This window comes from Taudactylus pleione, unplaced genomic scaffold (assembly GCF_031769625.1).
Source record: "Taudactylus pleione unplaced genomic scaffold, aTauple2 ptg000054l, whole genome shotgun sequence".
In the NCBI taxonomy this organism is placed as follows: Eukaryota; Metazoa; Chordata; class Amphibia; order Anura; family Myobatrachidae; genus Taudactylus; species Taudactylus pleione.
Window position 1 is genome coordinate 4,542,634 of NW_028284456.1, and position 27,327 is coordinate 4,569,960.

Consider the following 27,327-nt stretch of genomic DNA (forward strand, 5'->3'; position numbering starts at 1 on the left):
CTGTCGCCAGGCCAAAAGGTAACGCCCGAAACTGAAAATGGTCGCTGCAGATTGCAAACCTGAGGAACTGTTGATGGCGCAAAAGAATAGGGACATGCAGGTAAGCGTCCTGTATGTCCAATGACACCATGTAGTCCCCAGGTTCCAGCGCCAGAATGATGGACCGTAGGGTCTAAATCCGAAACTTCAGCAAACGCAAAGACTTGTTGAGAGCTTTGAGGTTGAGAATCGGATGATACGACCCATTGGGTTTCTGCACCAAAAAAAGATTTGAATAGAAACCCTGGCCCCTCTGGGAGAATGGAGCAGGCACTATAACTCCAGCCTGGAGCATAGTGTGCAAGACCTTCCGCAGCTCCGTGGCCTTGTTCCGGTCTGATGGTAAACCCGTGGTGAAGAATCGAGCCGGGGGTCTGTGCCGGAACGAGAGGGCGTACCCGTGGGAGACCACCTCGAGAACCCAAGTGTCTGTCGTGGTGACCGACCAACACCGGACGAACTGCAGCAGACGGCCTCCCACTTTGGGATCCCCCAACGGGAGGCCCGGACTGTCAGGCCGCAGGCTTGTCATCAGGCTTAGGGGCCAGACGTCTGGTACTCCATGCCTGCTTCCGGGGCTTGGCCGATTTTTTGGGACCAGCCTGTCGGGGAAAAGACTGTGGTTTGGGCCTGCCCTGGGCCCTATAAGACCGAAAGGACGAAGGTCCTGAACCAGAAGGAGCCGTGGCCGACGGGAGACATGCCGATTTGGCTGCCACCAGAGTGGCCACAATCTTGTCCAGATCTGGACTGAAGAGAACTTCTCCGTTAAAGGGCAACGCCTCCAAACCCTTTTTGGAGTCAGCGTCCGCCTTCCAGGATTGCAACCACAAGATGCGACGAGCAGCCACCGCTGCTGAAGAAATTCGAGACACCAGTGTACTAATGTCTAAGGCCGCCTCGTTGATATAAGTGGCTGAATCATGGAGATTACCAATCAACTCTGTTTGTTCGACCAGACAGTCGGAATCAAAGGATGCCTCCAATGAATCCGCCCAGCGCTCCATCGCTCTGACAACCCAGCAAATGGCCATAGCCGGCCGCGCTGCCCCCCCGCAATGGAATAAGCGGACTTCAGGCAGATCCTTAAGGGAGGACATGGATGGCATCGGCAATGTGGCACTACGGACAAGACGTGTCACATGAGAGTCCACCTGTGGAGGGGATTCCCACTTAGCAAAATAATTATCCGTGAATGGATAAGCCACCGCCAGGCGCCTCTGCCGCTGGTATCGCTTGCCAGGCTTTCCATGCCTCCTCTAAATGGTCCATTAACTGGCCCGAAAGAGGAAAGACTGTGGCGTCACCCTTCACATACTTAAAAAAGGCATACTTGGATTTAGCAGCTGGGGGAACTTCGTCCTCAATCACCAAGGCTGTGCGGACTGCTCGAATAAGTCCAGGAATATATACCTTGGACCTAGCGTCAGCGTCCTTAGGATGGAGAGGTTCCTGATCGTAAGGATCCAGAATCTCCCCATCATCAGACGTCCCTTCGTCATCCTCATAAGGAGCCGACAGAGACGCCACCGGCCGTTTATGTGGCCGCATCACAGTCTCCCCCTGCAACACATCTGACAAGTGCTGTACAGAACTCGTCAGAGAGTTAACCCACGCCGGCTCCTGAGAAACCGGGAGAGGGGAAATAGGGAGACTGCGGGGTACCACCAATTGTCTTGGGAAACCCTGCATGGGTGATGACACCACTGATTGCTGGGACAAACCCATCTGTGTAAATGCGGGCTGCGGAGCTAACTGGCCCACTAAGGTTGTAAGCGCCTGAGCGAAACAAGCCCAGGGCGGCTCCTGTACCGGTGCTGTAACCGTAATAGGCCGCGCCATTGACAAACACTGCCGGCAGAGGCCCTCCGCGCTACCCTCCCCCTCCGCTAAAGGTACTTTACATGTAGTACACTGTAGCCGGAGAGGAAAATCACTTTCAGACATAATGGTACTAAGTATGTGACCCCTCTCACCAATTGTATTTTAAAGAGGTGAGAGACCACCCTGCAGCACCGCACTGCAAGGGCTTAGCAGAAAGAACAGGGACAGTAATAAAGCTGACAGGTAGAATAGAAGATACAGGCAGCAGCACTAGCACAGTCACATACAATGCAAAGAAAATCAATTCCTGCACTAACCAGCGCTGATCACTCAACTACGCAGACACAGGGTCTGGTAGGACACATCGCTGCATACACAGACCTGACCACAAGCGGAGGAGAGGTATGCGGGGGGACCCAGACCAAGAGGCTTCCTTCCAGGCTTCCAGCAGCGTTCACCATTCGTTCAGGAAGATGGCCGCCGAGGAGCAGAGAGGAGGCTGGCCTGGGGGAGGAGCGCTGCCACAGGGCTAGTCGGCAGAGTGCAGAGAGGGCTGTGTGCAGCGGGGGAGGCACCGGCTGTGAGACAGGGAAGGCGCGCTCCCCTGGCATGCATTTAACCCCTGGGATGCCGCAGCGCTACCGCTCTGCTGCGGTCCGCTGTCCCAGGGGGGTAGTGGAAGTGCAGGTTCTTACCTGGCTCCACGCTGCAGCCAGTCCCCAGGGAGCCCCCTGGCTGGGGACTCTGGACCATGTAACAGCGGGGACCCACCGTGGGACCCCGCTGCTTACCTTGCTGTGCCCCTTGAATCCGGCCATGGTCCGGAACATCTGGGGTCACCGCTAGCTGTGACCCCAGATGCTCACCAGCATCCCCGGATCGGTACCGGCGTTCTGGTACCGGCGGGGGTGTAGGGAAGACAGCATGGACGTCAGGATTGACTGTCCATGCTGTACAACCAGATGTGCAGCCACAGCTGCATGCAGAAAAGCTTCAGGGGCTCTTCTTAGCCCCCACTCCAACAGGTGCACCCGACTCCGGCCGGGCAAAAAACTAAACTGAGGTGCCTTGGCTCGGGTGGCGGGGTATAGGAGGGGGACCCTAGTGCATCCTGGGAGGCTGAAAGCTTAACTCTATGGTGCCCGATGACTGACGTCACACCTATACCCCAAGGTATCCTGTGGAACCCTATGGACCCTGAAGTAGAAAATCTAATTCATTTTTTTATTCCCTCTAATTTTAAAAACGTACAACAAATACACATGTAGTGAGTTCTGAAGATGGCATTGCCCGACCTTGTAAGAATATGCGCCATTATTATAAAGCTAAGTATTTTTGCACAAAAAATAAAAAAAAAACTCTGTAGAACCAATTTAAAATATAAATTTAACTTTACAGAGCGATGTTGGACAGCTAATAGTGCCTATGTTGACCCCCACCAACCTTCCCCAGCCTCCTCCTGGGCGTTGACATAGGAGGCGTGCAAGGGCCAAGATATATAGAACACGTGTCACCATTTTTGGAATGCCTGATGATGTGGTTGTAACCACTTATCGCCTGCCTCCAAATATTATCCTAGACACTCTTTCAATAATAAAGAATGATCTAGAAAGTCAGATTAACATTCCTACAGCAATCTCACCACTTACACAGTTGTTGGCAGTGTTACATTTCTGCGCCTCAGGGTCCTTCCAAACCACTGTGGGCTGGTGGGTGGCCTCTCCCAGCTCTCATTTTCACGGATCCTGAGGCGTGTGCAAGATGCATTTTTCAATCATCTAGCACATTTAATTAGTATGCCTTTGGATACGGAAGCCCTTGATGTGGTAAAGCAGAAGTTTTTTGAAATTGCAGGCTTTCCACACGTCATAGGGGTAGTGGATGGCACTCACATAGCACTTCAGCCCCCTGCATGCAGGGAACAAATATATAGGAACCGAAAACATTACCATTCCCTAAATGTAATGGTGCTATGTGATGCCTCCCTCCAGATCCTCTCCCTGAATGCCAAATTCCCAGGCTGCAGCCATGATGCGTACGTGATCCGGCATTCAGGGATTTGGCCAAAATTAAGCACATTGCAAGCTGGTGACGCGTGGATTCTTGGTAAGTAAAAATCCAGCATGTATTTCTAATAATAGTATAAACAGGTTCTCATGGTAAATGTATGTATCTTTTGGTGTCCCATTTCCATCAGGTGACAGTGGATATCCTTGCACGCCCTGGCTGCTGACTCCTTATTTGACTCCCACACCAGGGCCCCAAACTCACTATAATGCTGCGTTTACTGCCACCAGGCAGGTGGTGGAGTGCTGTATCAGAAAAACAGCACAGGCAATGCGCTATGATCACATCTGACTGCAATGGAATATGTTGATAGACAATATAACACACATTGATTGAATAAAAAAGAGAATATTTTACTTCTTAAAAATGAAATAGATGCATCACACACAGTACATTAAACACAATACATATAACATATAAAAATTGTGTCAGAATGGTTGCTTGTGTCAGAGAGAGAATCTTCTAGAGAACAAAGAATAAGTGATACAATTAAATGTAGCACATCAGATCAATTGTGTCATTTCCATGGAATGAATTAGTGTTGTCTTAGTTCTGTATTCACTGTTTGGAATTATTGTGTTCTCACACCTGAAATGAATATAGATTATCTATATAAATTGATTTGGGTTTGAGGATATCGTGCTGGCGTCCCAGCATATACTAGTGATATTGAAGATAATCAATTTGGAGTTGTATAGCTTCTATTCTGGAATCAATACTCCTGTATATGATGTATCCATCAACCCAATGGAAAAATAGCGGCAGATGGATAAGTGTCTTTCTCTCCGTGTGTTGAAAGAGAGAAAGTGTATCTTACCGCTAACCGGGGAAGGCTGCAGCGGTGCTCTATCAAATGAATGTGATCACTGTGGAGAGCTTGTTGTCAGCGTGCCGTGGGATCGGCGGCTTCGCTGTATGCGGCCGCGAGGTCAGCTCCGGAATCCCACTGGCACAGTGAGTGCGGCAGTGCTCTCCCAATTGGAGGCGATCACTGCGGGGAGCTGGAAGGTAATGCTCCGTATGCGGCTGTGCAATCAACTCCAAGATCTCGCTGGCGTGATGCGTGTGGCGGTGCTTTCCCAATTGGATGTAGTCACTGTGGGGAGCTGGAGGGTGTTGCTTCCGTAAGGCTGGTATCTCCGCTGCCTGGAGCTGTGTGGTCAGCTCGGGAATTCTCCAAAAGTACAGGTACAGGTGTGTGGAACACAGTAGAAGGACTGGACGGCAATGACGTCATTCAATGCTGAGTTAGACGGTATCTATACAATATAGTTTTATTGAAAAACCTTATGTATAAAAAATATTCCTACAAATGAACAACTGTTCATGTATAAATATATATATATGTATGTGTATAAAGAAATTTCTTAAAAAATATATCTAAAGCTGCCAGAGAGATACACAAAAACAATACAATGGATGAAGAAAAAAAAGGGAGGTGGGGAGGAGGGTGAACTCCTACCCAGCTCTCGGCGCTGATGATAATAATATAACCCTGTCAGTTAGGATCAGCTGCAACTGCTTGGAGTTTAGTGTGAACCCCTATAACAAATATTGGAAAAACAGCATAGGCAATGCGCTATGATCACATCTGACTGCAATGGAATAGCGCATTGCCTATGCTGTTTTTCCAATATTTGTTATAGGGGTTCACACTAAACTCCAAGCAGTTGCAGCTGATCCTAACTGACAGGGTTATATTATTATCATCAGCGCCGAGAGCTGGGTAGGAGTTCACCCTCCTCCCCACCTCCCTTTTTTTTCTTCATCCATTGTATTGTTTTTGTGTATCTCTCTGGCAGCTTTAGATATATTTTTTAAGAAATTTCTTTATACACATACATATATATATATTTATACATGAACAGTTGTTCATTTGTAGGAATATTTTTTATACATAAGGTTTATCAATAAAACTATATTGTATAGATACCGTCTAACTCAGCATTGAATGACGTCATTGCCGTCCAGTCCTTCTACTGTGTTCCACACACCTGTACCTGTACTTTTGGAGAATTCCCGAGCTGACCACACAGCTCCAGGCAGCGGAGATACCAGCCTTACGGAAGCAACACCCTCCAGCTCCCCACAGTGACTACATCCAATTGGGAGAGCACCGCCACACGCATCACGCCAGCGGGATCTTGGAGTTGATTGCACAGCCGCATACGGAGCATTACCTTCCAGCTCCCCGCAGTGATCGCCTCCAATTGGGAGAGCACTGCCGCACTCACTGTGCCAGCGGGATTCCGGAGCTGACCTCACGGCCGCATACAGCGAAGCCGCCGATCCCACGGCACGCCGACAACAAGCTCTCCACAGTGATCACATTCATCTGATAGAGCACCGCTGCAGCCTTCCCCGGTTAGCGGTAAGATACACTTTCTCTCTTTCAACACACGGAGAGAAAGACACTTATCCATCTGCCGCTATTTTTCCATTGGGTTGATGGATACATCATATACAGGAGTATTGATTCCAGAATAGAAGCTATACAACTCCAAATTGATTATCTTCAATATCACTAGTATATGCTGGGACGCCAGCACGATATCCTCAAACCCAAATCAATTTATATAGATAATCTATATTCATTTCAGGTGTGAGAACACAATAATTCCAAACAGGGAATACAGAACTAAGACAACACTAATTCATTCCATGGAAATGACACAATTGATCTGATGTGCTACATTTAATTGTATCACTTATTCTTTGTTCTCTAGAAGATTCTCTCTCTGACACAAGCAACCATTCTGACACAATTTTTATATGTTATATGTATTGTGTTTAATGTACTGTGTATGATGCATCTATTTCATTTTTACGAAGTAAAATATTCTCTTTTTTATTCAATCAATGTGTGTTATATTGTCTATCAACATATTCCATTGCAGTCAGATGTGATCATAGCGCATTGCCTATGCTGTTTTTCCAATATTTGTTATAGGGGTTCACACTAAACTCCAAGCAGTTGCAGCTGATCCTAACTGACAGGGTTATATTATTATCATCAGCGCCGAGAGCTGGGTAGGAGTTCACCCTCCTCCCCACCTCCCTTTTTTTTTCTTCATCCATTGGAGTGCTGTATCAGCCTTGTAAAGGGCCGGTGTCGGTTCCGGTGTCTCCATCACTCTGGTGGTGCACTCATGTACTCGCCGGATATGGTTACTCGCATTGTGGTCCTGTGTGGGATTTTACACAACATTGCAATAAGGAGTCGAGTACCCATGCAGCCAGAGGAGGCCTTTCCAGAGGATGGCCCCCCAGAGGAAGGTGTTGTGATGCTGTTGGGGGGGGCCAGACGCGATGATGTTGTTTCACGTTTTTTTAGGTAGGCATATTTAAATTTTTATTTAAAAAAACTAGGGGTGAGCGGGTTCGGTTTTACTCGGATTTACTCGGATCTTTAAACGGCATTTTATTGGCTATCGCCTATCATTTGTTTTGGATAGCCAATATAATAAATCCGAATTTGCGGTAAAGTGGCGATAAGAACCGAGTAAATCCGAGTAAAACCGAACCCGCTCACCCCTAAAAAAAACCACACTTTTTGCAAATGTATACCCTTTTCTTTTGTTTTCTTTTCCTACCAACCAAATCACAACACTTTCCCAAACCTGCAACAAAAATGGAACCCATTGGCAATACCCTGCCTGTTTTTGGACAACTAACACATTTTGCACGGATATCCCCCAACATGTTTAGTTAATTTGCCTTGTTTTAGTAATTTGTATGTTTCCCATTCAAAAATCTGTTTGTTTTTTACTATAGTTGTTTATGTTTGACTAAGCCAGATGTTTTATTTGCCCAAACCATGAAGACATTTGTTATGTGTGAATGTGTTACGAAATAATTTTTACCAGTAAAAGCCTGTTGGCAACATGTTTGTTATTTAATAAATGTTTTCAATTAAATACAAATGTTTTTTGTTTGTTTTTTAAATTATGGCAACCCATAATTAAAAAATATACATTACTGCAAATGTTCTTAAGGTTTACTAATACATTTTTGAAGTTCTTACACTATGGAAAGGCACCCACCTTTGTTCTAAAATTCATACATGCAGAATTACACCCTTTAATGTGTGGCAACAAAGAGGACAAATGTTTGAAATACAAAAACTTTTTTTTTTGTGTCTGAAAAATTTAAAAATATGAAAACAAAAAGACTAAACTTCCTCCAAACGCCCCACTATTCTTTGTAGGCAGCAGTAGGCCTGCATTTAATAGCCTGAGGTCTCTCTCAGCTCCTCCCAGATTTCCCTCAGGATGTGGGTTAGATCTGTGGAAAATATAAACATTTTGAGGATTAAATACTTCATTAAAATTAGAAACATTTGAACATTACACATTATTCAATGTACCAAAAAGTGTTTAAACACAATGAAGTTACGGTGTGTTTGAAAGTATCAGCCACACAACATTATTAATAGGTTTCTACTTTTATGTTGTTAAACTAATTGGAAACCCTAACTATGTGGCATAAGCCAAAAACCACTATGATGATGTTACAAATAATGGGAGGTGTATTCTTAAGTCATGATGGCCATATCCTTAAAACACAATGCAAAAATACAATGTGTTTGTTTGCTATGGAAAACACTTTGCCTAAGTACATTAGTACATTTTAAACACAGTGTACACAACATCAACAAGGGTAGTCTGGTTCCTAGCACCTTGCCAAGTTTGGTGACATGTTTTTTTACATTGTAAAATACTAATCATAATGTAATCATTAAACCTATATTTTTGTGGTCCACAATAAAAAAAAAGGCCCAACCACAAAACCTAAGGTCGTAATTCTGAAAAACAGCATTACTGCGCAATGATTTGGAACCCCATACAGCAAATTTTTAAACCAATAAAATGAGCTCAGAAATTTGTACAAATACATGGATAACAAGAACACCCAAAAAAACAAAACAAAACAAAAAAAACATACCCTCAGAGTGGTCCGACACAGCAACAGATGTTGGTGGAGATCCTTCGGGTGAGGGAGAATATTCGGGAGTGGGGGGAATAGTTGAAGGGGAAATGGAGCAGGAAAGATCCAAGGGAGGGGAGATTTGAGACATTTGGGATGAGTGGGCAGGGGAGGGAGGAATACTTGGGGAGGATTGGAAGAGGGAGGGTTACTGGGGGAGTATGGGGGTGGGGAGGGAGGGCTGGGTTGAGGAGATGCAGGTGAGGGCTGCAGGTTTCCACCAGCATGTCTTTTCCGCTGTGCTTCTAAAATATAAACATAAGATCCCCCCAAAAAATATTTTTGAATTTCGGCTACACAATACAAGTACACTTTACACATTCTGGACAATAGGGACAACATACAGGAGGGATTTTTAACATTGACTAAAATAATTGGCAAAGGAACATACATTTTTAACAGTCCACTAATTATTACTTTTAAACAAACGCATACTTACATCTGCGTATTTGCACCCGCAAATTCATGAGGAGCGCAGGCGACCAGCGGCGCAGGTCCGACCAGCACCTCTCTAATTGGGCAATATTGCGCCTATACCCCGCTGATCGGAGGGCTCGCCTCACCACCGCATAGGCCGCCCGCTTTATGCGGTTCAAAATGGGCGGCACAGCGTTGGTAATCCGCCTGTCCAGGATGTTTACCAGGACAAGCAACTCTCCTGGTAAAGGCTGCGGCTCTCATGATGGCAATGGCCGATTTGACCAAAAACATGAAATATACATGGGGTACAAAAAATATGATTGCCTAAAATATTTACTTTCCTCAAAAAAAACACCATTGGCCAATCCTTTAATCATGTGTCCCGAAAAATAAGGTCACATTTGATTGGCTACAACACGCAGTGTGCAATTGCAAACATAATAGTGCAAATGATCCTAACGCAAAATGCACATGCATTTATAAAGTTAACAATTAGCAAACGTACATTCACAGTTAATAAACTCGTTTTAAAGAACAGCAAGAGTTAAACACTTAATTAGATAATTGACAACAAGCTAATCGATAGTCCATATAAACATAGACCATAGATAGACCATCAAAACAGCACATACGGCCGCAAACATCAGAACATAATTAGCATACAGCGACTGACAGCGCCTGACTACGATTGACTCGTTCGTTCAGATCAGTCGGTAGCTAGAGGAGGTGCAGTGCTAACGAATGGGCGTCACTTTGTTTACGATCGCCCTGCCGTACGATCGGAATTTGCGGTCGTTGGTCGTACGACCGTGCTGCCGCAACGACCGACTCTGAATGAGGTCCCAGGGGCTTATATATCCCACCCGCATTTAGGCCGTAAGATCCCCATAAAACATATCCTCACATTCACCAGCACTTTTGTAGTGTACGATATACGTTGTCAATGCAGCTTGATTTATATTGGCAAGACAACGTGCCAGTTCCGTGAGAGGATGGCACAACATCGATCGGCCAATAGACTGGCCTTAAATGGATGAGATTGCGATCAGCCGGGAGCTCAACTGTTAACGATAAATAATGTGAAGTCCGCTCAAGCTTACTTGGAGTTCCAAAGTTCAAAAGATTTACTAGCACAAAGAAATAAATAGAGTACCTCCCCCTTACACTACACATGCGCGGCTGTCACAGCACAAGGCTTCAGTCCTGAATGCACTGACTTCCAACAGTCACTGCAGTACAATTTATAAGATCACATTCAAATAGTCCTTAGGGAATACAATCATTGGGCACAGGCAGGGATCTGTATATACTCGACGTCGGATAGGTCAGTTCTTTCTTCTTTATGTGTGGGCAGACGGATCTTCATTAGCCAGAGGGTCACGCCAAAACTATCCCATTCTGGAATTCCTTTGTCTCACAGTATCAGGGGGGAGGGAGAAATGTTTGAGTTTCAGGAGAAGCACATTACATTGCTAAAATGCAATTAAAAGGGATCTTAAACATTATACCAATAATATTACATTTATGTTTACAACAGAGATACAGTATTTACCTATAATACACTACAAATTAAATGCTGATTAAAATAAGACTAAACATCAATATACAGTTATGTAACATGATAAATATACTTAAAGTATATATAAAATAAGAACTTTATTTTAATGATATTCCATAACCGCATGGTGAGATGGTTTCTGCAGGGTCACCAAAGTTATCCTATTGGAATACAGAACAGAACAAGCCCAAGGAATGGTGCAATATTATAAATCACAATAGTATACAATCAGATCTCATACAATCAGATGCCATACAATCAGATGCCATACTAATCAGATTGACTAATCATTAATTTGTAATTTATATAGGTAAATGCCTTCATCCAAGATATCTAACTTAACACAACACTTTATGGATAAAAAAAAACACTCTTTAGCTGGCGTAAGTTCATCCCAGACCCCCAGAGTCAAGTTATAATTTGGTGCACCCCCCGTCACAGCCGCTGACACTGTAATGTAGCAATTTGCATGCAGACAGGCTATAGATTGACGAAGGCAGCAGCTGATGTTCTGACATGGAGCTCTGCACTAGTGTATGGTGGCTTCCAGGGACGATTGGGTCACCAGGAACTCGGGAGAGTTCTCGCTGGGCCGGCTCCATCCTCCCTTTTCTGGCTTGCTGTTGGGCTGATAGACTTTGCTGCGGGGCCGGCTGCCATGTGATCGGAGCTCAGCTCCAATCAGCAGCATTCCCCATTCGGGTTTCAGCAGCAGCTTCTGCGCATGTGCAGAAGCTCTCTATGAGGAGGTAAATGGCGAGGGGAAACTGCTGTGTGTTCCCGGCCACATTGTGGAGCCTCCTCATGGCTCCGAGTGCAGCAAACAGCTCGGCCCCGCCCCTCCCCTATCTCAGGGGCAGCACTCAGCACTTCAGCAACAGGGGAGGAGAAGGAGGTAACAGACGACTTTAGACTGTCACTGGCAGTGATAAAAACTGATACCATCTCATTTAGATCATCCACTCATAAATGTACATGTAACTTGTAATTTTTACCTTTAAACTGTATATTACAGTGTATACAAATATATATATATCCATATATGTATATATCATCACAAAGCTATATTATATATATATATATATATATAAATATTCTCACAATCTACATCTACATTTACTGACTGTCACTGTATGCAGTATATGAGTCAGGTACATTGTGAAATTATATATACAGTATATATGTAGTTTTTTTTTTTAATATGTACAGTGCAACAGTATAAATTACATGTACATTGATGAGATGGAGTGAAGTATACACACACACACACTATATGCAGTGTTAGAAATATATATCTATAATATTTTTAATAGAGAGAGAGAGACATGGGGGATGGCACTGGAGAGACGCAGGTAGGATAGCGCTGGAGAGATGCAGGTAGGGTATTGATGGAGAGACGCAGGTAGGATAGCATTGGAGAACGCAGGTAGGATAGCGCCGGAGAGACGCAGGTAGGATACCGCCAGAGAACGCAGGTAAGATACCGCCGGAGAGACGCAGGTAAGATACCGCCGGAGAGACGCAGGTAAGATACCGCTGGAGAACGCAGGTAAGATAGCGCCGGAGAACGCAGGTAAGATAGCGCTGGAGAGTTGCAGAGAGCATAGCGTTGGAGAGACAGAGAGGATGAGGGTGTAGAGATGCAGAAGGGGATGAGGGTGGAGAGACAGAGGTTATGTGACTGGAGACTATTCATAACAGGTAGATTTAGAAGTATTTGGCTAGGGAAGAGTAATCTTTTTGAAGACACTTACCCTAAAGAAACTTATTACTGATACAAATGGTACCAAATGGGCACTAATGTTGTGGCCAATGTGTTTTATTTTTTTCTTGTGCAAGGTTTTCCTCTGCGCATGTGTTTGAGTTGCTCCGCTTATGCTTCCCAATGGTGATTATACAGAGTTTCAGTAAAGATTCAGTCGTACAGTACACATAAGTGTATTAGAAATGTTTTGGGCATTCCTGGGTGGTTACATGTGTGGACGTGTTATTGGAGTGACATCGGCGTGTTACTGATAGTGATTGCGTACAAAGACACTGACTTGGTCACATTGGACTGATGGTCTGCACCTAGCATAGGGCTGGTGCAAGTTTCAATGATGCAGCCAATGGTGGAGTCTCAAGAGGCACAAAGCATGATTGCAGCGCCTGTAGACACTGTGCAACAGGGAAGGGCTTTGTAGCGGCATTAGCATAAAGTTGCAGACGCAACTGCAGCCAAGAAAGGCTACGACTGCATCCAACTCAAAATCAGGCCCTATGAGAATGGAGATCCCGCCCCCATCAACAGACCTCGCCTTCATTAGGGCTGCTTCCAGAAATTTCCCGGGCTGGTTTTCTATCCCAATCCACTCCTGGTGGCTTCTCAGGTGCCGGGTAGAGGTGCCATGTATTGGTACACTCCGGGTACATAGTTACTGTCCTAAGGGCCTGATTCAGAGCCGGACGCTATTTGCGCTCGCTCGTTCAGAAAAAGGGGCCGGCTATTTAAATTGAGCGCTAGCTCTTTGCGGTCTGTTGATGCCTCTATGTCTGAGCGAGCGAACGAAACGCGCTCGCTATTTTGTAAAGACGCCCTCTGGCCGTTCGCATCATACGTCATGTCCGCTATTTATTAGATTAATCGAGTACATTGAAAGGCGTCTGAACTGCTCGCAGTGCTTGTGGTAGGATTTTCCTACCGCAATCATGCGAACAGTTCAGGCTAAGAAACAGCCAAGTGACGTGGTCAATGACGCTGCTTTGTTAATTATGCACACCCTTAAAATGCCCGTTTTAACCGTTTTGCAAGCCTGCTTTCGGATCTCCACTCCCCGTTTTCAAGTACCTTCCCCTGTTACCACCCACAAACACCTCATCCTGTCACTCAAATTAGCAGGCACTCGCTATTTTGCGAACACACAATTTCTGACCGCACTGACTGGTTGGCGCATGCGCATTACGACCCATATGCATGCGCAGATGTGCGAACATCGCTCGGAGCGAACGAGCAGCTCTGAATCAGGCCCTAAGTGTGGTGAATATGATGTGGACAATGGAGGAGGTGCCCCTTCAGAGCTGGAGCCCAGCGGCACTCGCTTCCATTGTCTCGCAAAGTTCTGCCCCTGTTAGCTACATTGTACTATAAAATTATAGACCAGATTCCTGTATCAATTAGAGGAGGCAATAGAGAGAAACCCTCCTACAGTTAGAAGTGAAGTGGATACATCAGATGAATTGCTTAGTAAGTCACCCATAGTTTTATTATTCTACCATACTTAACTTAAACTTATCAAACTAAAATAAAGACACTGACAACGATATAGATTTGCAAAAAAGAGGTCGCAGCCAAATTTATTAAAATCAGATCAGGAATTGAATTGTAATGATCGAGCATGGTGGTGAAAAAAGCAGTGCTAACTCGGCTACAGCCCATCTGAGAGTATATTACTAAGAAGGAGGTGGAGAATCCACCACCAAATGTGAGCTGTCTTGAGTAGTACCATCCCCCCTTAATCTAGCACAGTGCTGATCCCTCCATAAGATGGAGACCTGGTCCTCCCCTAAGGCAGTGACCGACTCGCCTCTCTCAAAGGGGGGATGCTAGCCAAGTTCAGCTGCACTAAATTGAGCCGCCGAGGAGCACTGCTTTCCGCCAAAACGGGGTCCAATGACAACGTACCGCCACCAGCTAATAGGACCACTAACTGCCATGAATGCCCGACAAAAGAGCCGAAACAAACAAAGCCAAACCTTCTCCTGCCAAATGTACTCCATCCTCTCTGTAGAAGTCAACCTTTTCAAAACGGATACGGGGGTGTTTGATGACACGCTCTCCCAGACCTGCTACATGACGAGACACTGCAGCATTCAGTTTTCTCCTCACCCTATCCAAAGCCGCGCCACCTTGCTCCCCTCTCCAGAACCTACGAGGAATAACTTCCGACCACACTAACTGCACCTGCGGCCAACGCTCAGCTATTGTTTGAAAGTCCCTTTTCATGGCCAGGATGATCTCAACACCCTTACACGTGCCCAAATCATTGCCGCCTAGATGGATGATCAAGCAATTCGGGGCACCCCATTTCCTCTCTGACTCCCAAAGAAGAGACAACAGACCACTCCATCGAAAGCCTCGCACCCCAATCCAACGCACATTACCGGGGATATCACGAGCAAGGGGGTGCCTGCAAGCCCAAAACACATATGAATGCCCCACAATCCACACCCTATCGAACACCCTTCCACAACCTGTAAGGGGAAATTTATTAAAAGGAGCGTTAGTGTATAATTCAAATTAAAGTAACCAACAACGAGGGCGGGGAAAAACTGAGTTGTTTGAGTGACTCAGATGGAGGTGAACAACACCAAAACCTCAATTGAGGGCAAAAGGTGAAAAGAACTCCAACCCCCCCTAACGTCGGGTAGCTTAAGGCACTGGGTTTCCCAAAAAACAAACTCGCCAGAAGCGCTGTCTAATTAGGCAGCATGTCGCCTCTCACGTAATCTTTATAAGCGGAAGACCTCCAACGACACTTACTGGACATATGCTCGGGTCTGGATGCGCAGGGATCGACAACCAATGCCCCCTACCTAATTGGTCGGTTTTTTGATCTCTGAATCTTGAGCAAGATCAAATCTGACTTAACCATCACATTATTCAAAAGAATCCCCGAGCTCGTTGCCCTCTTGCTAGCAGCCGCCAACTCGCCTACCCGCAATGTGCCGAAAAAATGCCAAAACAAAAGCTAATTGAAACAAAAAGGCTTCATATTGGCCTAGGGCTACTCCTGCCACCGCCACCAGGAGATTCTTCAATAAACCGGTGTCGACCAGCCTCCGAGAGTCACATGGTCCAGCCTGCTCTCTAGCCCAACCTTTTAAAGCTTTGGCAAGAAGAAACGACTTGGTTGGGTCTACCAAGCCACGCAAGCGCGAAAAATACGAAATGCCAGCTAAGGCACCTGACATTGTGGCCTTAGACCGTCCCCGCTCATGCCAAATCCAAACGAATTGCAACATGCTATCCTCGATAGTCTTACCCCGATCTACTTCAATTAAGAAAGCCAGCCACGAATCCCACGCAGCCGTATAGGACTTTAAGGTGCTCGGTGCCAAAGCTCTCAACGCGAGTCCATCGATGCCGGCCCGATGATCTGCCAGACATGAGCGGGACAAGGTAAGCCATGAACGCTGGCTGCGGGCGCCAATGACCTAAACCTAGGCCATTGAAAACGAGATAAAGCATCCGCTATCTCATTTTCAACACCCGGGACGTGCCTAGCCCTGAAATCAATGTTCCCCTTTAGACATAAAAGTATCAGACGCCTAAGTAAACTGAGAGCCTGAGGACAGACTGACCTCTGATTGTTTGTGGCCTGAACTACTCCCAAGTTATCGCACCAGAAACTTATGCTACGATTACTAAGCTGCGCTGCCCAAATCTCTACTGCCACCACTATTGGGAAAAGCTCCAAAAGGAGCATATTGGTTGTAAAACCGGCGTCATGCCAGCTTTTTGGCCATGCTTCCGCGCACCATTGCCCCTCGAAAAAGGCCCCAAAACCGCAAGCACCGGACGCATCCGTATAAAGCTGGAGTTCAGAGTTGGCCACCGATTCGGGTAACCAAATCCTCACACCGTTGAAATCCCACAAAAAGGCGCACCACAAACGCACGTCCTCCTTAAGGTCCCTAGTCAAACAAATTAAATGGTGCGCCTTTTTAAAGCCCGCCGTGGCCCTCTCCAACCTACGGCAGAAGATTCTACCCATAGGGATCACCCGGCAAGAGAAATTAAGTAGGCCGAGTAACAACTGCAACTGCCTCAATGAAATTTTCTTTGCAGAGGCAGAGCCCTAAATACTCCCGCATCTTAGCGACTTTATCTTGGGGCAAACGACATAAACCCATCATGGTATCGACCTCGATACCCAAATAGGATAAAACTGTGGTAGGCCCTTCTGTCTTCTTCACCGCAATGGGCATGCCCATAACGCGAAAAAGAGCCTGCACTGATAAAAGCAGCTCGCTGCAGACCTCGCTATCCGCTGGACCCACTAATAAAAAAATCATCTAAATAATGGGCTATCCCCGTTTTTCCCGAAACCGCTCGAATGCACCATTGCAAGAATGAGCTAAAACATTTGAAAAAGGAACAGGAAATGGAACAACCCATTGGCAAACATTTATCAACGAAATATGAACCTTCAAACTTAAAACCCATGAACCTAAAAGACTCGGGGTGCAATGGAAGTACCCTGAAAGCCGACTCTATGTCTATTTTGGCCAATAGCGCTCCCCTACCAAACTCCTGCACTATACGGAGGGCGTCCTCAAAAGATTGGTAAGCGACGCTGAAATCCTTCGGATCCAGAGCATCATTAACTGACCCTCCATCCGGATAGGACAGGTGCTGGATCAACCGAAATGTACCTACCTCCTTCTTAGGGACAACGCCCAAAGGAGATATGCACAAATCCGCTAAGGGAGGAGACGGGAAAGGGCCGGCCATGCGGCCCAAATCCACCTCTGCCATCACTTTGGCCCTCACAATATCAGGGTAATCCCTAGCCGATTTAAGGTTCCTTTCTGCTAACACCGCAACTGGCCTAACTATTGGCAAACGAAAACCCTCCCTTAAACCCTGCAACAAAAAGGCCGCCTCCGCCCTGAGCGGATAGCGGCCCAACCACCGTTCAAGCACATCTAATGGCACTGGTGAGACAGCTCTATTTAGCATTCCGCTGCTCGCCTTGCCCAGCTGCCTGCCCGCCTGCACTCTTTAACTGTGTGATTACCTCCATACGACAGACAGGCATGCTTAAAATGGCAGCTGGCTCCACTGCTACACTGCCCGTTATTAAAGGCGAAGCACTTTCCCTTTCCTGCCATGTTGAAACCTGGACGGGCAACAAAGGGCTGTTTACGGCCCACTGGTGCCTCAGTGGTGGGTTTGTTTTGCTGAGTGACCTCAAGCCAAACCTCCATGTCCTTATAACCGAAGCTAAGAATTTTTTGCCCATCCTGCTTCTTATGGAAAGCCTCGTCATATTGCCACCAAACGTTATGTCTAGCGGACAACTGCATGCTATGAACGAGGTGTAAGTACTTCAGGATATTCAAAAACTCGGCAGGCCTAGTCTCAGTGTAGCAAGCCGCAAAAATATACATCCCGCAAAGCCAATTCGCGTAGCTGCGACGCGCCTCCTCGGCTGCTGCCCCCCCAGTTTTAGCTGTATCCAAAGCTTTTTTGGCATCATGCGTAATAAAAAACATGTCTACGTACTTGCCTTTCCTAATATGCTCCCTCACTTTCGACCTAACGCCTCTTAAAATGGCAGTGTTAGAGCAGGGCACCACATCGCCCGTCGCATCCGGAACCGAGCTTCCAGCTGAACTACGTGCTCTATTCGGGCTTTTACGCTTCCCTTTCAATTGCTGAATGAAATAGCGCATTAGCTTACGCGGTTTCTCTACTGAACTGGATGAGTCAGACGAATCCTCTGAGTGTGACAAATCAATGTTGCTGTGGTGCAATGTTGTCTCACCTGCTCCAGAAGTCGATGGGGTAGCTGACACCACGGCGGAAACTGCCTCCTGACTTGCGTTGCGCGGTAGGCTCACCACGTTCGGAGTTGACGACGCCTGGGCATCCTCTGTAGTCGCAGCATCACGAGCAAGAACGGCCGAAGTCAATGGACCCTGTGAACTGGGAAGTCAATGGACCCTGGGAACAACAGTGTTAGACCCGATCTAGTCAACAACAGAAGCCGCTGTGGGGGCTTGAGGTGGATCCACTGCGGACGGGGAAGCCCTTGCCTGTGCGTAGCTCAAGCATGGGGGGGTGGGTGGCCTAATCGGAGGAGGGGCTGCTGGCAGAGGGGGCTGCGGCATTGGATCCTGTCTGCAAAAATAGCCTGGCACCTGGTGGGAAACTGGATGCTGAAGGCGGAACCACATAGGAGTGGTATAAAATTGTTGGCCCGCATAGGGCGGCACCGCCTGATGCACGAATTGACCCGCCGCCTGAGACAACAGCGGGTCAAAGCATTGCTGCGGGAACGCTGGAGGGGCGGTTGGGAGTGCCTGCTGCCCGGAGCCATGGGCAAAATAAGGGGACCACTGCGCTCCTAATGCAGGGCTGTACAAAGGCCGGTTATGCTGCACAGGACCATAAACCATAACCCCGGGCACCTGCGGCAATGGCGCCGCGACAGGGAGCACATACTGCGGCGTAACAGGGGTGCTGCGAGTGGAGACACTGCCATGTCCATCCGCAGCAGCACTACGCCTCATAGGGGAAGCCTGCAGCCCAGCTGGGCTAGAGAAAATAGAGATGCCAGAGGGGGTTTGCACCTGAATAGGGGTGTAGCGCCCCACCCTCCCTGCCCCTAAAGCAGTGGAGTTGACAGGGTGAAGGGCTGCGCAAGCGCTGGGGGTCAGCAAGGGCCTGGGTAATAGCGGATGTGGGGCCAGGGACTGGGGTCAGCGACCCTGCCCTTGCCGATTCCTGACAGCCGGCGGCCATTAACGCAGGGTTCTGAAGGCCCTGCACACCTAAAATGGCCACCGCTGTGAGCTGAGCCGGGCCAACAACAGGAGCCGCGGTAACCGCGGGAACGCTCCCGCCGCCAGCCCCTGGTGACTGAGAGGCACGAGGGGAAGGGCCCCCACCGCGGGCCAGCCATACTTGGAGGCCCGACTGTGAAGCCGCAAGGACGCCGGGGCCCGAGCTGTAAGCGGACGCCGCCGGCGCCCTCTTGATGACACACGCGCGGGTGCAGTGCGTGCCGCGCGTGTAAGGGGAAGCGGCGGCCACTGCAAGCGGCCTGGCTGCATCGACCAGCAACTGGGGGGGGCATTGCTGCGCGGGCGCGGCATGATGATGGGCGCAGGATGAGGGGGGATATCAATAAATGAAAAAGGGGGGAACAAACAGAGGGAGGTGAGGAGCGTGAAGGAGGGATAATACACAGGTGGGATGAAATTAATGGAGGAGAGACAATATGGTCAGGCAGGAAATATAGGGAAGAAAATTGTAGTAAACAAACAGTGGCAAGAAATTGATAAGTCTTATGACACTGAGGTACTTATCCAGAGGAGATCACAACTGGAAAAGAGGAAGCTGACTCCTCCCATCACCCTAATATTCCTAAACAGAGCCCGCCCAAACAGGTCCCTGATAGGCTGTCACTACTGATTGATCCACTAACCTAACCTATAACGAGACTGCAACCCCAAACCAGTTCTAACCAGTATTAGCACAATAAAAAAAACAGGGTGCTTATGTCCTCTCATGCTTATTCTAGCATTCGCGTGCTTTTCCCTTTGGTTTAAATGAAAGTTTAGGATTATCATGTTTTTTGTAACTCCATGGATGTGAGAGGTTCTCACACTTTTCCACAGTTTATAGTGTGCACTATGTTATGTTTAGATTTGTTTTGATTTATAGCATTATATAGGAGATCTTTATATTCCTTTAGGATGTTCAGCACGTTAGTGGTTAAAGTTTACTAAATGTTTGCGATCCTTCCATAATACATTGGGGATACTAAATATTTGCGACCCTTCCATAATACATTGAGGGGGATGCTAAATATTTGCGGGTATCCTCCAAAAATGGGAATAAACCGCAAAGGTTTAATGATAAATTGACTCCGTAAACACCAAACACTTTCATCAGCAATGCTCTGCAATATCCCCTGCATACACTAGATGTCGCCTCTGCTCTGATTTTATAGTAATGTCGCACAGTGTATAGTTAACGGAGTTCTAAAATCCACTCCCTCACATAACGGATTGGTCCTGAATTCAGAGACTAAAGAAAATAATTCTCCGCTCTACTATTTGGTCAGACCCTGGTCACAACTCACCCCCTTGCCACACCTCTGGGATCTGCTACCTATTGAATCAGCTGCATCTGAGTAATTATCATTCTGACACCTCTGCAAACAGCGCCTGGAGTAGAACTGTGCAGCGAGGAGTTAGTTGAATCTCTGCTTTTCTTTGGATTTGAGTGTGACACAGGATGGCTGCAGGATCTCAGTGCATGGCTGAAAGGAATCCCTTTAAAGTACTACTTGGTGTCATTTCACTAAATTTGCTCTATGCTTACAATATAGATCTGGATCACCCCATTTCCTATCAAGGTCCCAATGGCTCGTTTTTTGGATATTCTGTTCTGGAGCATTACCATGATGATACAAGATGGTAAGCTGTGCTCTAAACACGTTGGTTTCAATGTTAAAGTCACAGATACTTTTTTAAGTTGATCATTTCTACCCTTCCCTGTCCCCTCCTATGATCTAGTGGGCAGTGCCCCAAATCTGCTGTATACACGTGCCCCTAGTACTGAGCATATTGTATATGGGAGTCCTATACACGTTAGTTCATTAATACAATTTCTGTATGTGTAATAATACACATGTTCCAGTCTGCATGGTGTGAGTTTATGAATGCAGTCATTCTAATGTCTGGATGAGGAGAGTGGTCTAGCACGTATCTGATTTCCTTCCCAAACTCTCACTGCTGCAAAAGTTGTGGGAGTTTCATAAGTGTTTTGTTGGCTTATTGTGGAGACTTTGTTTGATAGAGTGATATTTATTATTGCTGGGTATGGAAAATAAATCTTATTATAAGTAAATGGCACCGACTCAGTGGGGGTAATGCAAGGTTGACCCCAAGTTAGTTTGGCGAACACACCTTGTCACACTGCGCATGCTGCAGAACTGTGTGCACGCTAGTATGAGTGTTACACGCAAGTCGGTGGCATCTCCACTTGTGACTGCACTGGGGTAACTGGGTTGTAACGGGGCGTTCTCATGTAGGCAGTGGGAGAAGGTGGGTTGATGGGAATTGTGGGATACGCAGAGTTATGTGTACACGTAAGTATGCCAGATTTCAGATGCATCTTTTGCACCAGGTGCAAGTGCGCCCTGATAATGATGACAGCGGTGAAACGCGTACTGATAGATGTGTATAACCCTGCATTACGTCCGTGTGCGCAGCGTGGGAGCAGTTATGCTCAACTTGCTTTCAGCTTCACATCAGCCTCAGTGTGTCGGATGGACTTTATCCCCACAATAATAATACATGTCCTAGTGTCTGTGAATTTGAAATACATGAATTGATCAAGTATTGATTGTGAGTTCACTAACGCCCCTTTCACACTGCCAGCAAATAACCCGGGTTATTGCACATGAAAGCGCTGCAACCCGGGTTAGTGTGAAAGGGCCCAGTTGAAATAACCTGGGTCATGCGACCCGACATTTCAACTCGAGTAATGGGCAGGGTTGAACACAAGTTCAACCCGGCTCACAGTGTAGTGCGAACGGGTAACCATTTGTCGTGCGACCGGGGCCCCATTCACTGCATAGGGAGAGCAGGCGCTTGGAGTTGATCTCAGCTTCAAGTGACGGCTCAGCACCTATGGCGGTGACGTCATTGAACCGGAATTATTGCCGGGTCGGACCACCAGTCTGAAAGGGGTCTCAGCCTGATCGCTCCCAGGATCGAAGTGTGTACAAGTCCCGGGTGCAACCCAGCAAATGCAATGTGAAAGGGGCATCATCCTTAATGGGCCATCTACTAATGCAGAAACGCTAGTTCCTCATATTTTAAATAAAGGTCCCATTCATTATTAGGGACACGTTGGGGCCAGCTAGTATTTGGTGAAAACTGAGTTTTCAGAATTTGCTTATGGGAACCACGCTATCTTCAGATGGTGTTGGTTCCCGTAGCCACGCTATGGGAAAGGGTTGCGAAGAGGGATCCGAGTCGATCCCTCCTCCGCCTCTCCACTCGTGCCCTGCTGCCATACACATACGAAAACTGAGGTCACACATGCGCAGTCGTGCCACTCGGGAAGAGTAAATAACGCTGCTACTAGTGCTTGGTTTTCGTAAAGACAGCTGCTTACCACCACCGCAACTCGCCCTTGATGATGAATAGGCGCCTAAAACTTGGATTACAATATTCCAAACTAGAATGTCACACTCCGGTGCCTGGCATTTATTTTACAGCGTGGGCCAAAATCCTGCTCAGGGCATAGCTGTTCTTCAGATGCAGGGAAAGCAGACCACATTAGCATGGGAAACTGACTTTGACTGAAGAGACGGTTTTGAAAGTGTAATTTCCCTATTTTACCATAGTCTTCTAAAACAATGGTTGCTAATTAAATTAAAAGAACAATTAATATTTTGCTATGTGATAGTGTGCATTTTTTTTGAAGCCCTATGATCATTAGGGGTTATCTATAGGGTAATAACCAACAGGTTAGGAATCTCTGACAGGCAAGTCTGCCTCATTATCACTCCCTAAGTACAGTGCCATTCTGCAACTATGATGTGCTTCCAGTTGTACATATGATATACCAGGAGTTTCTGAGGGAAAGGCCTGGAATATCATTGCAGGTTATATCTTGTTAATGGATTAATATCTAATTGTTGTGGATCACAGTGTACGTCTGTAGGTGAGTGCAGTGTTAGCACTTGTTGAGTTTGTGGTCTGAGTGTTGCTTGTAAGAACTGCAGTCTGCAGTATGTACTTACAGCACATGTAATAGTAACCAATATAACTCTATATATGATGCCCACCAATCACCAGTAAATACATTATGGGGCTGATGCAGTTGGTAAAAGTGTTCAGTAAAGAAAAGGGGCTTTTGCCGCCCATATGCAAAGCTGCAACTATCACAAGATGTGTGCATGTTGGCGCCAGTAGCATACAGTATGTACCTGGGTCAGGCATACATCACATATGTGCCAATACTTCTATCCATTTATATAGTTTGCAGCATCAAACACATTTGCTTTAAGGCATCAATAAAACGTCCAATACTTCTCTGTTACATCAGACATTAGTCCCCACATATGGCAAAACAATACATTTTCTCAGTAATGCACAGAAAAGCATAATATATGTGGGCAATCCCGTGGTCGCAGACTAACATTCAGAGCAAACATTTTGAACTATGGCCCTCATTCAGAGCCGGACGCTCTGAGCAGAGCGCACGCTCTGAATGAGGGCCATCCTCCATAATTATGGAGCGTCCTCCTGGACGCTCGTATAGCTGTGGGTCACCACTCACAGCCTATACGAGCGTGCAGGTTGATGGCCGCGATGGTCTTGACCATCGCGACCATCGCCACTGCGAGCCGGAGCCTGCGGTTGAGTTTCTCAACCGCAAGGCCCGGAGTGATTTTGGCTCTATCAGAGCCAAAATCACTCCCACTGACATCAGTGGGCCGGCTTCTGACGGTAAGCGTTCCCTTGGGAACGCCCCTCGTCTGGGAGGCACGCCCCCGGCACGCCCACCAAAGGGGGCGTGCTGTCAATCAACATCGACAGCACGCCCCCTTTGATCAGACACAACGAGCGAAGGAAAGTCCTTCGCTCGTCGCGTCTGGCGCATGCGCACGATGGAGCTCCCGCTGTCGTGTGCATGCGCAGTGCACACCATCGACCCACTTGCGAGCGGACAGCCGCTTGCGAGTGGGTCTGAATCAGGCCCTATGATCTTTATAATCTAGTCTTAAATTTTCAGGAACAAAACTGAAAGTGGTATGAGTTAGTACTCCAAAAGATGTAGTGTAGGATGAAACACAATGCATTGGTTTCAAATTAATATAGTATATGTTCAGGATCATTAAAGTTTTGGTGGCGGAATAAAGGTGCGTATCCACTACACGAGTGTAGAACGGCTGTACGATTACAACATCGTAATCGTTCCTTATATTGTGCACTGGGATAATGTGCCCACACTGAAAAAATAAGAAGACACGATTTGAGTTTACCAAAAGGCATGTGGACGACTCCCCAAATGTATGGAGATGAGACTAATATTTAACTTTTTGGCCACCAAGGAAAATGCTATGTCTGGCGCAAACCCAACACATCCCATCACCCCAAGAACACATCCCCACAGTGAAACATGGTGGTGGCAGCATCATGCTGTGGGGATGTTTTTCAGCAGCAGGGACTGGGAAACTGATTTGAGTCGAGGAAAATATGGATGGTGCTAAATACAGGGATATTCTTAAACAAAACCTGTTTCAGCCTGCCTGTGATTTGAGACTGGGACAGAGCTTCACCTTCCAGCAGGACAATGACCCGAAGCATACTGCTAAAGCAACACTTGAGTGGTTTAAGGGGAAACATTTACATGTGTTGGAATGGCCTAGTCAAAGCCCAGATCTCAATCCAATTGAGAATCTGTGGTCAGACTTGAAGATTGCTGTTCACAAGCGGAAACCATCCAACATGAAGGAGCTGGAGCAGTTTTGACTTGAGGAATTGGCAAAAATCCCAGGGGCAAGATGTGGGAAGCTCATAGAGGGCCTGATTCAGAGCCGGACGCTCTGACCAGAGCGCTCGCTCTGAATCAGGGCCCTCCTCCATGAAAATGGAGCGGCCTCCTAGCCGCTTGCATAGCTGTGGGTGACCACCCACAGCATATGCGAGCGGCCAAAAAGATGGTCGTGATGGTCTTGACCATCGCGACCATCGGACTTGCGACCGAGACCCTGCGGTAGGGTCTCGCTGCCGCAAGCCCAGGAGTGATTTTGGCTCTATCAGAGCCAAAATCACTCCCACTGACATCACTAGTGATGTCAGTGGGGCCAGCTTCAGACGGTAGGCGTTCCCATGGGAACGCCTACGTCTGGCAGGCACGCCCACCAAAGGGGGCGTGCTGTCAATCAACAATGACAGCACGCCCCCTTTGGTGCGAGACCCGGAGCGATGGGAAGCCCGTCGCTCCCCAGGTCTCGCGCATGCGCACGACGGAGCTCCCTCCGTCGTGCGCATGCGCAGTGGGGAACATCGACCCACTTGCGAGCGTACTGCCGCTCGCGAGTGGGTCTGAATGAGACTTATCCAAAGCGACTTGCAGCTGTAATTGCCGCAAAAGGTGGCTCGACAAAGTACTGACTTTAGGGGGGTGAATAGTTATGCACGCTGATGTTTTCTGTTATGTTGTCCTAAATGTTGTTTGATTCATAATATAAAAAAAAACAACTTCACAGTTCTGTGAATGAAATGATGCACACCTTCAAACAATCCATTTTAATTCCAGGTTGTGAGACAACAAAACATGAAAAAAGCAAAGGGGGGTGAATACTTTTGCAAGGTACTGGGGGCTTTATTAAGAGGCAGCCGTACGGTCTACGACCGCATGGCCGCCTCGATGTTTTTCCAGTGCGCATGCGCACGAGGGAGCCGGCTCCTTCGTGCGCATGCGTGAGACCCGCTACGACCGACAGCGCCGGTCGTAGCGGGTCTCTTTCCAAAGGGGGCGAGCTGTCGATGTTGATTGGAAGGTGGGCCGGAGGGGTGGCAGCCCAAACGGAGGCGTTCCCATGGGAAGCCTGCCGTTTGGGGGAGGCCCCACTGACATCACTAGTGATGTCAGTGGAGAGCTTCCGGCTCTGACAGCCAGAAGCTCTCCGGGGCTTACGACAAGTGAGACCCTACCCTAGGGTCTCGTCGTAAGCCCCGATGGTCTATGACCATCGCGACCATCACCCTAGCGGTTGTTAGAGCTGTGGGTGTAAACCCACAGCCTAACGACCGAAACAGAGGCGGGCGGTCAGGATGCAAGCGGCCGCCCAGTTTCTGAGCGACCGCTTGCATCCTCCGACCGCCTCTGAATGAGGGTCTGTATGTGCTGGCTGCTTGTGTGTTAAGACCTGTAAAAAAACAGATTAAATGCTTTAAAAAAAAATTACATAGGGTCCTCCCCTAGTCAGCCCAGGCCAATGTCCCTGGGGAGTTGGGGACCGCCCAATAATAATAATTGGTCCCAGCCAATGAGCGTCCGCTAGTGTTAAGCCGCCGCTGATTGGCTCGCGGCCCAGTCCTAATGACAGCTCATTCCCATGAGCTGTCATTCGCGTACTGTGACAACATGCTGAAGCGTGTTGTTACAGTGCTTCCGTGGGCCTTATTGGATTTTTCGGAGAACATTGTGGGACAAAAGGTGAGTATTGGATCTTTTTTTCAGTTACTTCCATAGGATACTTTACGGTGACAAGGGGACGTGAACATCTGGTAGTAGGTGAGTATGTGAGTGTGTATGTATGTAATAAAACTTTATTTTCATGGTGTGTGTGTGTCTTCTGTAATTTTACACATTTCTTTACAGGTGAACTACACGCACCAGCGGGCCCTTAATGCCCCGCAAACTGGTACTTGTGGTTTGCCAAGTACCAGCATGCGGGGGAGGCTTGCTGTAACCTGTAGTTCCACTGTAAAGACAATGACGTTAATTCTATTTTTTTACACACTACATACACTATCAACCCGCCACCCACCATCCAGGGGTGGCGGGTATAGCCCCAGGCTATCGGCCTAGGCCAGGGGTGCCCTAGAAAGTGTCCGGAGCTGGTTTTAAATATAGGGTGAACCTCACACAATTTTTTTTACCACTATATTTAATACCAGGTCTGGCCATG

At 47.3% G+C, this 27,327-nt stretch overlaps 1 protein-coding gene across 1 annotated transcript in view; it reads left to right on the forward strand.

Annotated features, from left to right (window-relative positions):
* The first annotated feature begins 20,744 nt into the window (after positions 1–20,744).
* Positions 20,745–27,327, forward strand: part of ITGA9 (integrin subunit alpha 9) — a 512,195-nt gene continuing 505,612 nt past the window's right edge. The window contains exon 1 of the mRNA XM_088464409.1: positions 20,745–21,085. Within this exon, the coding sequence (XP_088320535.1) occupies positions 20,904–21,085 (182 nt within the window). The 5' untranslated portion in view covers positions 20,745–20,903. The remainder of the gene's footprint in view (positions 21,086–27,327) is intronic.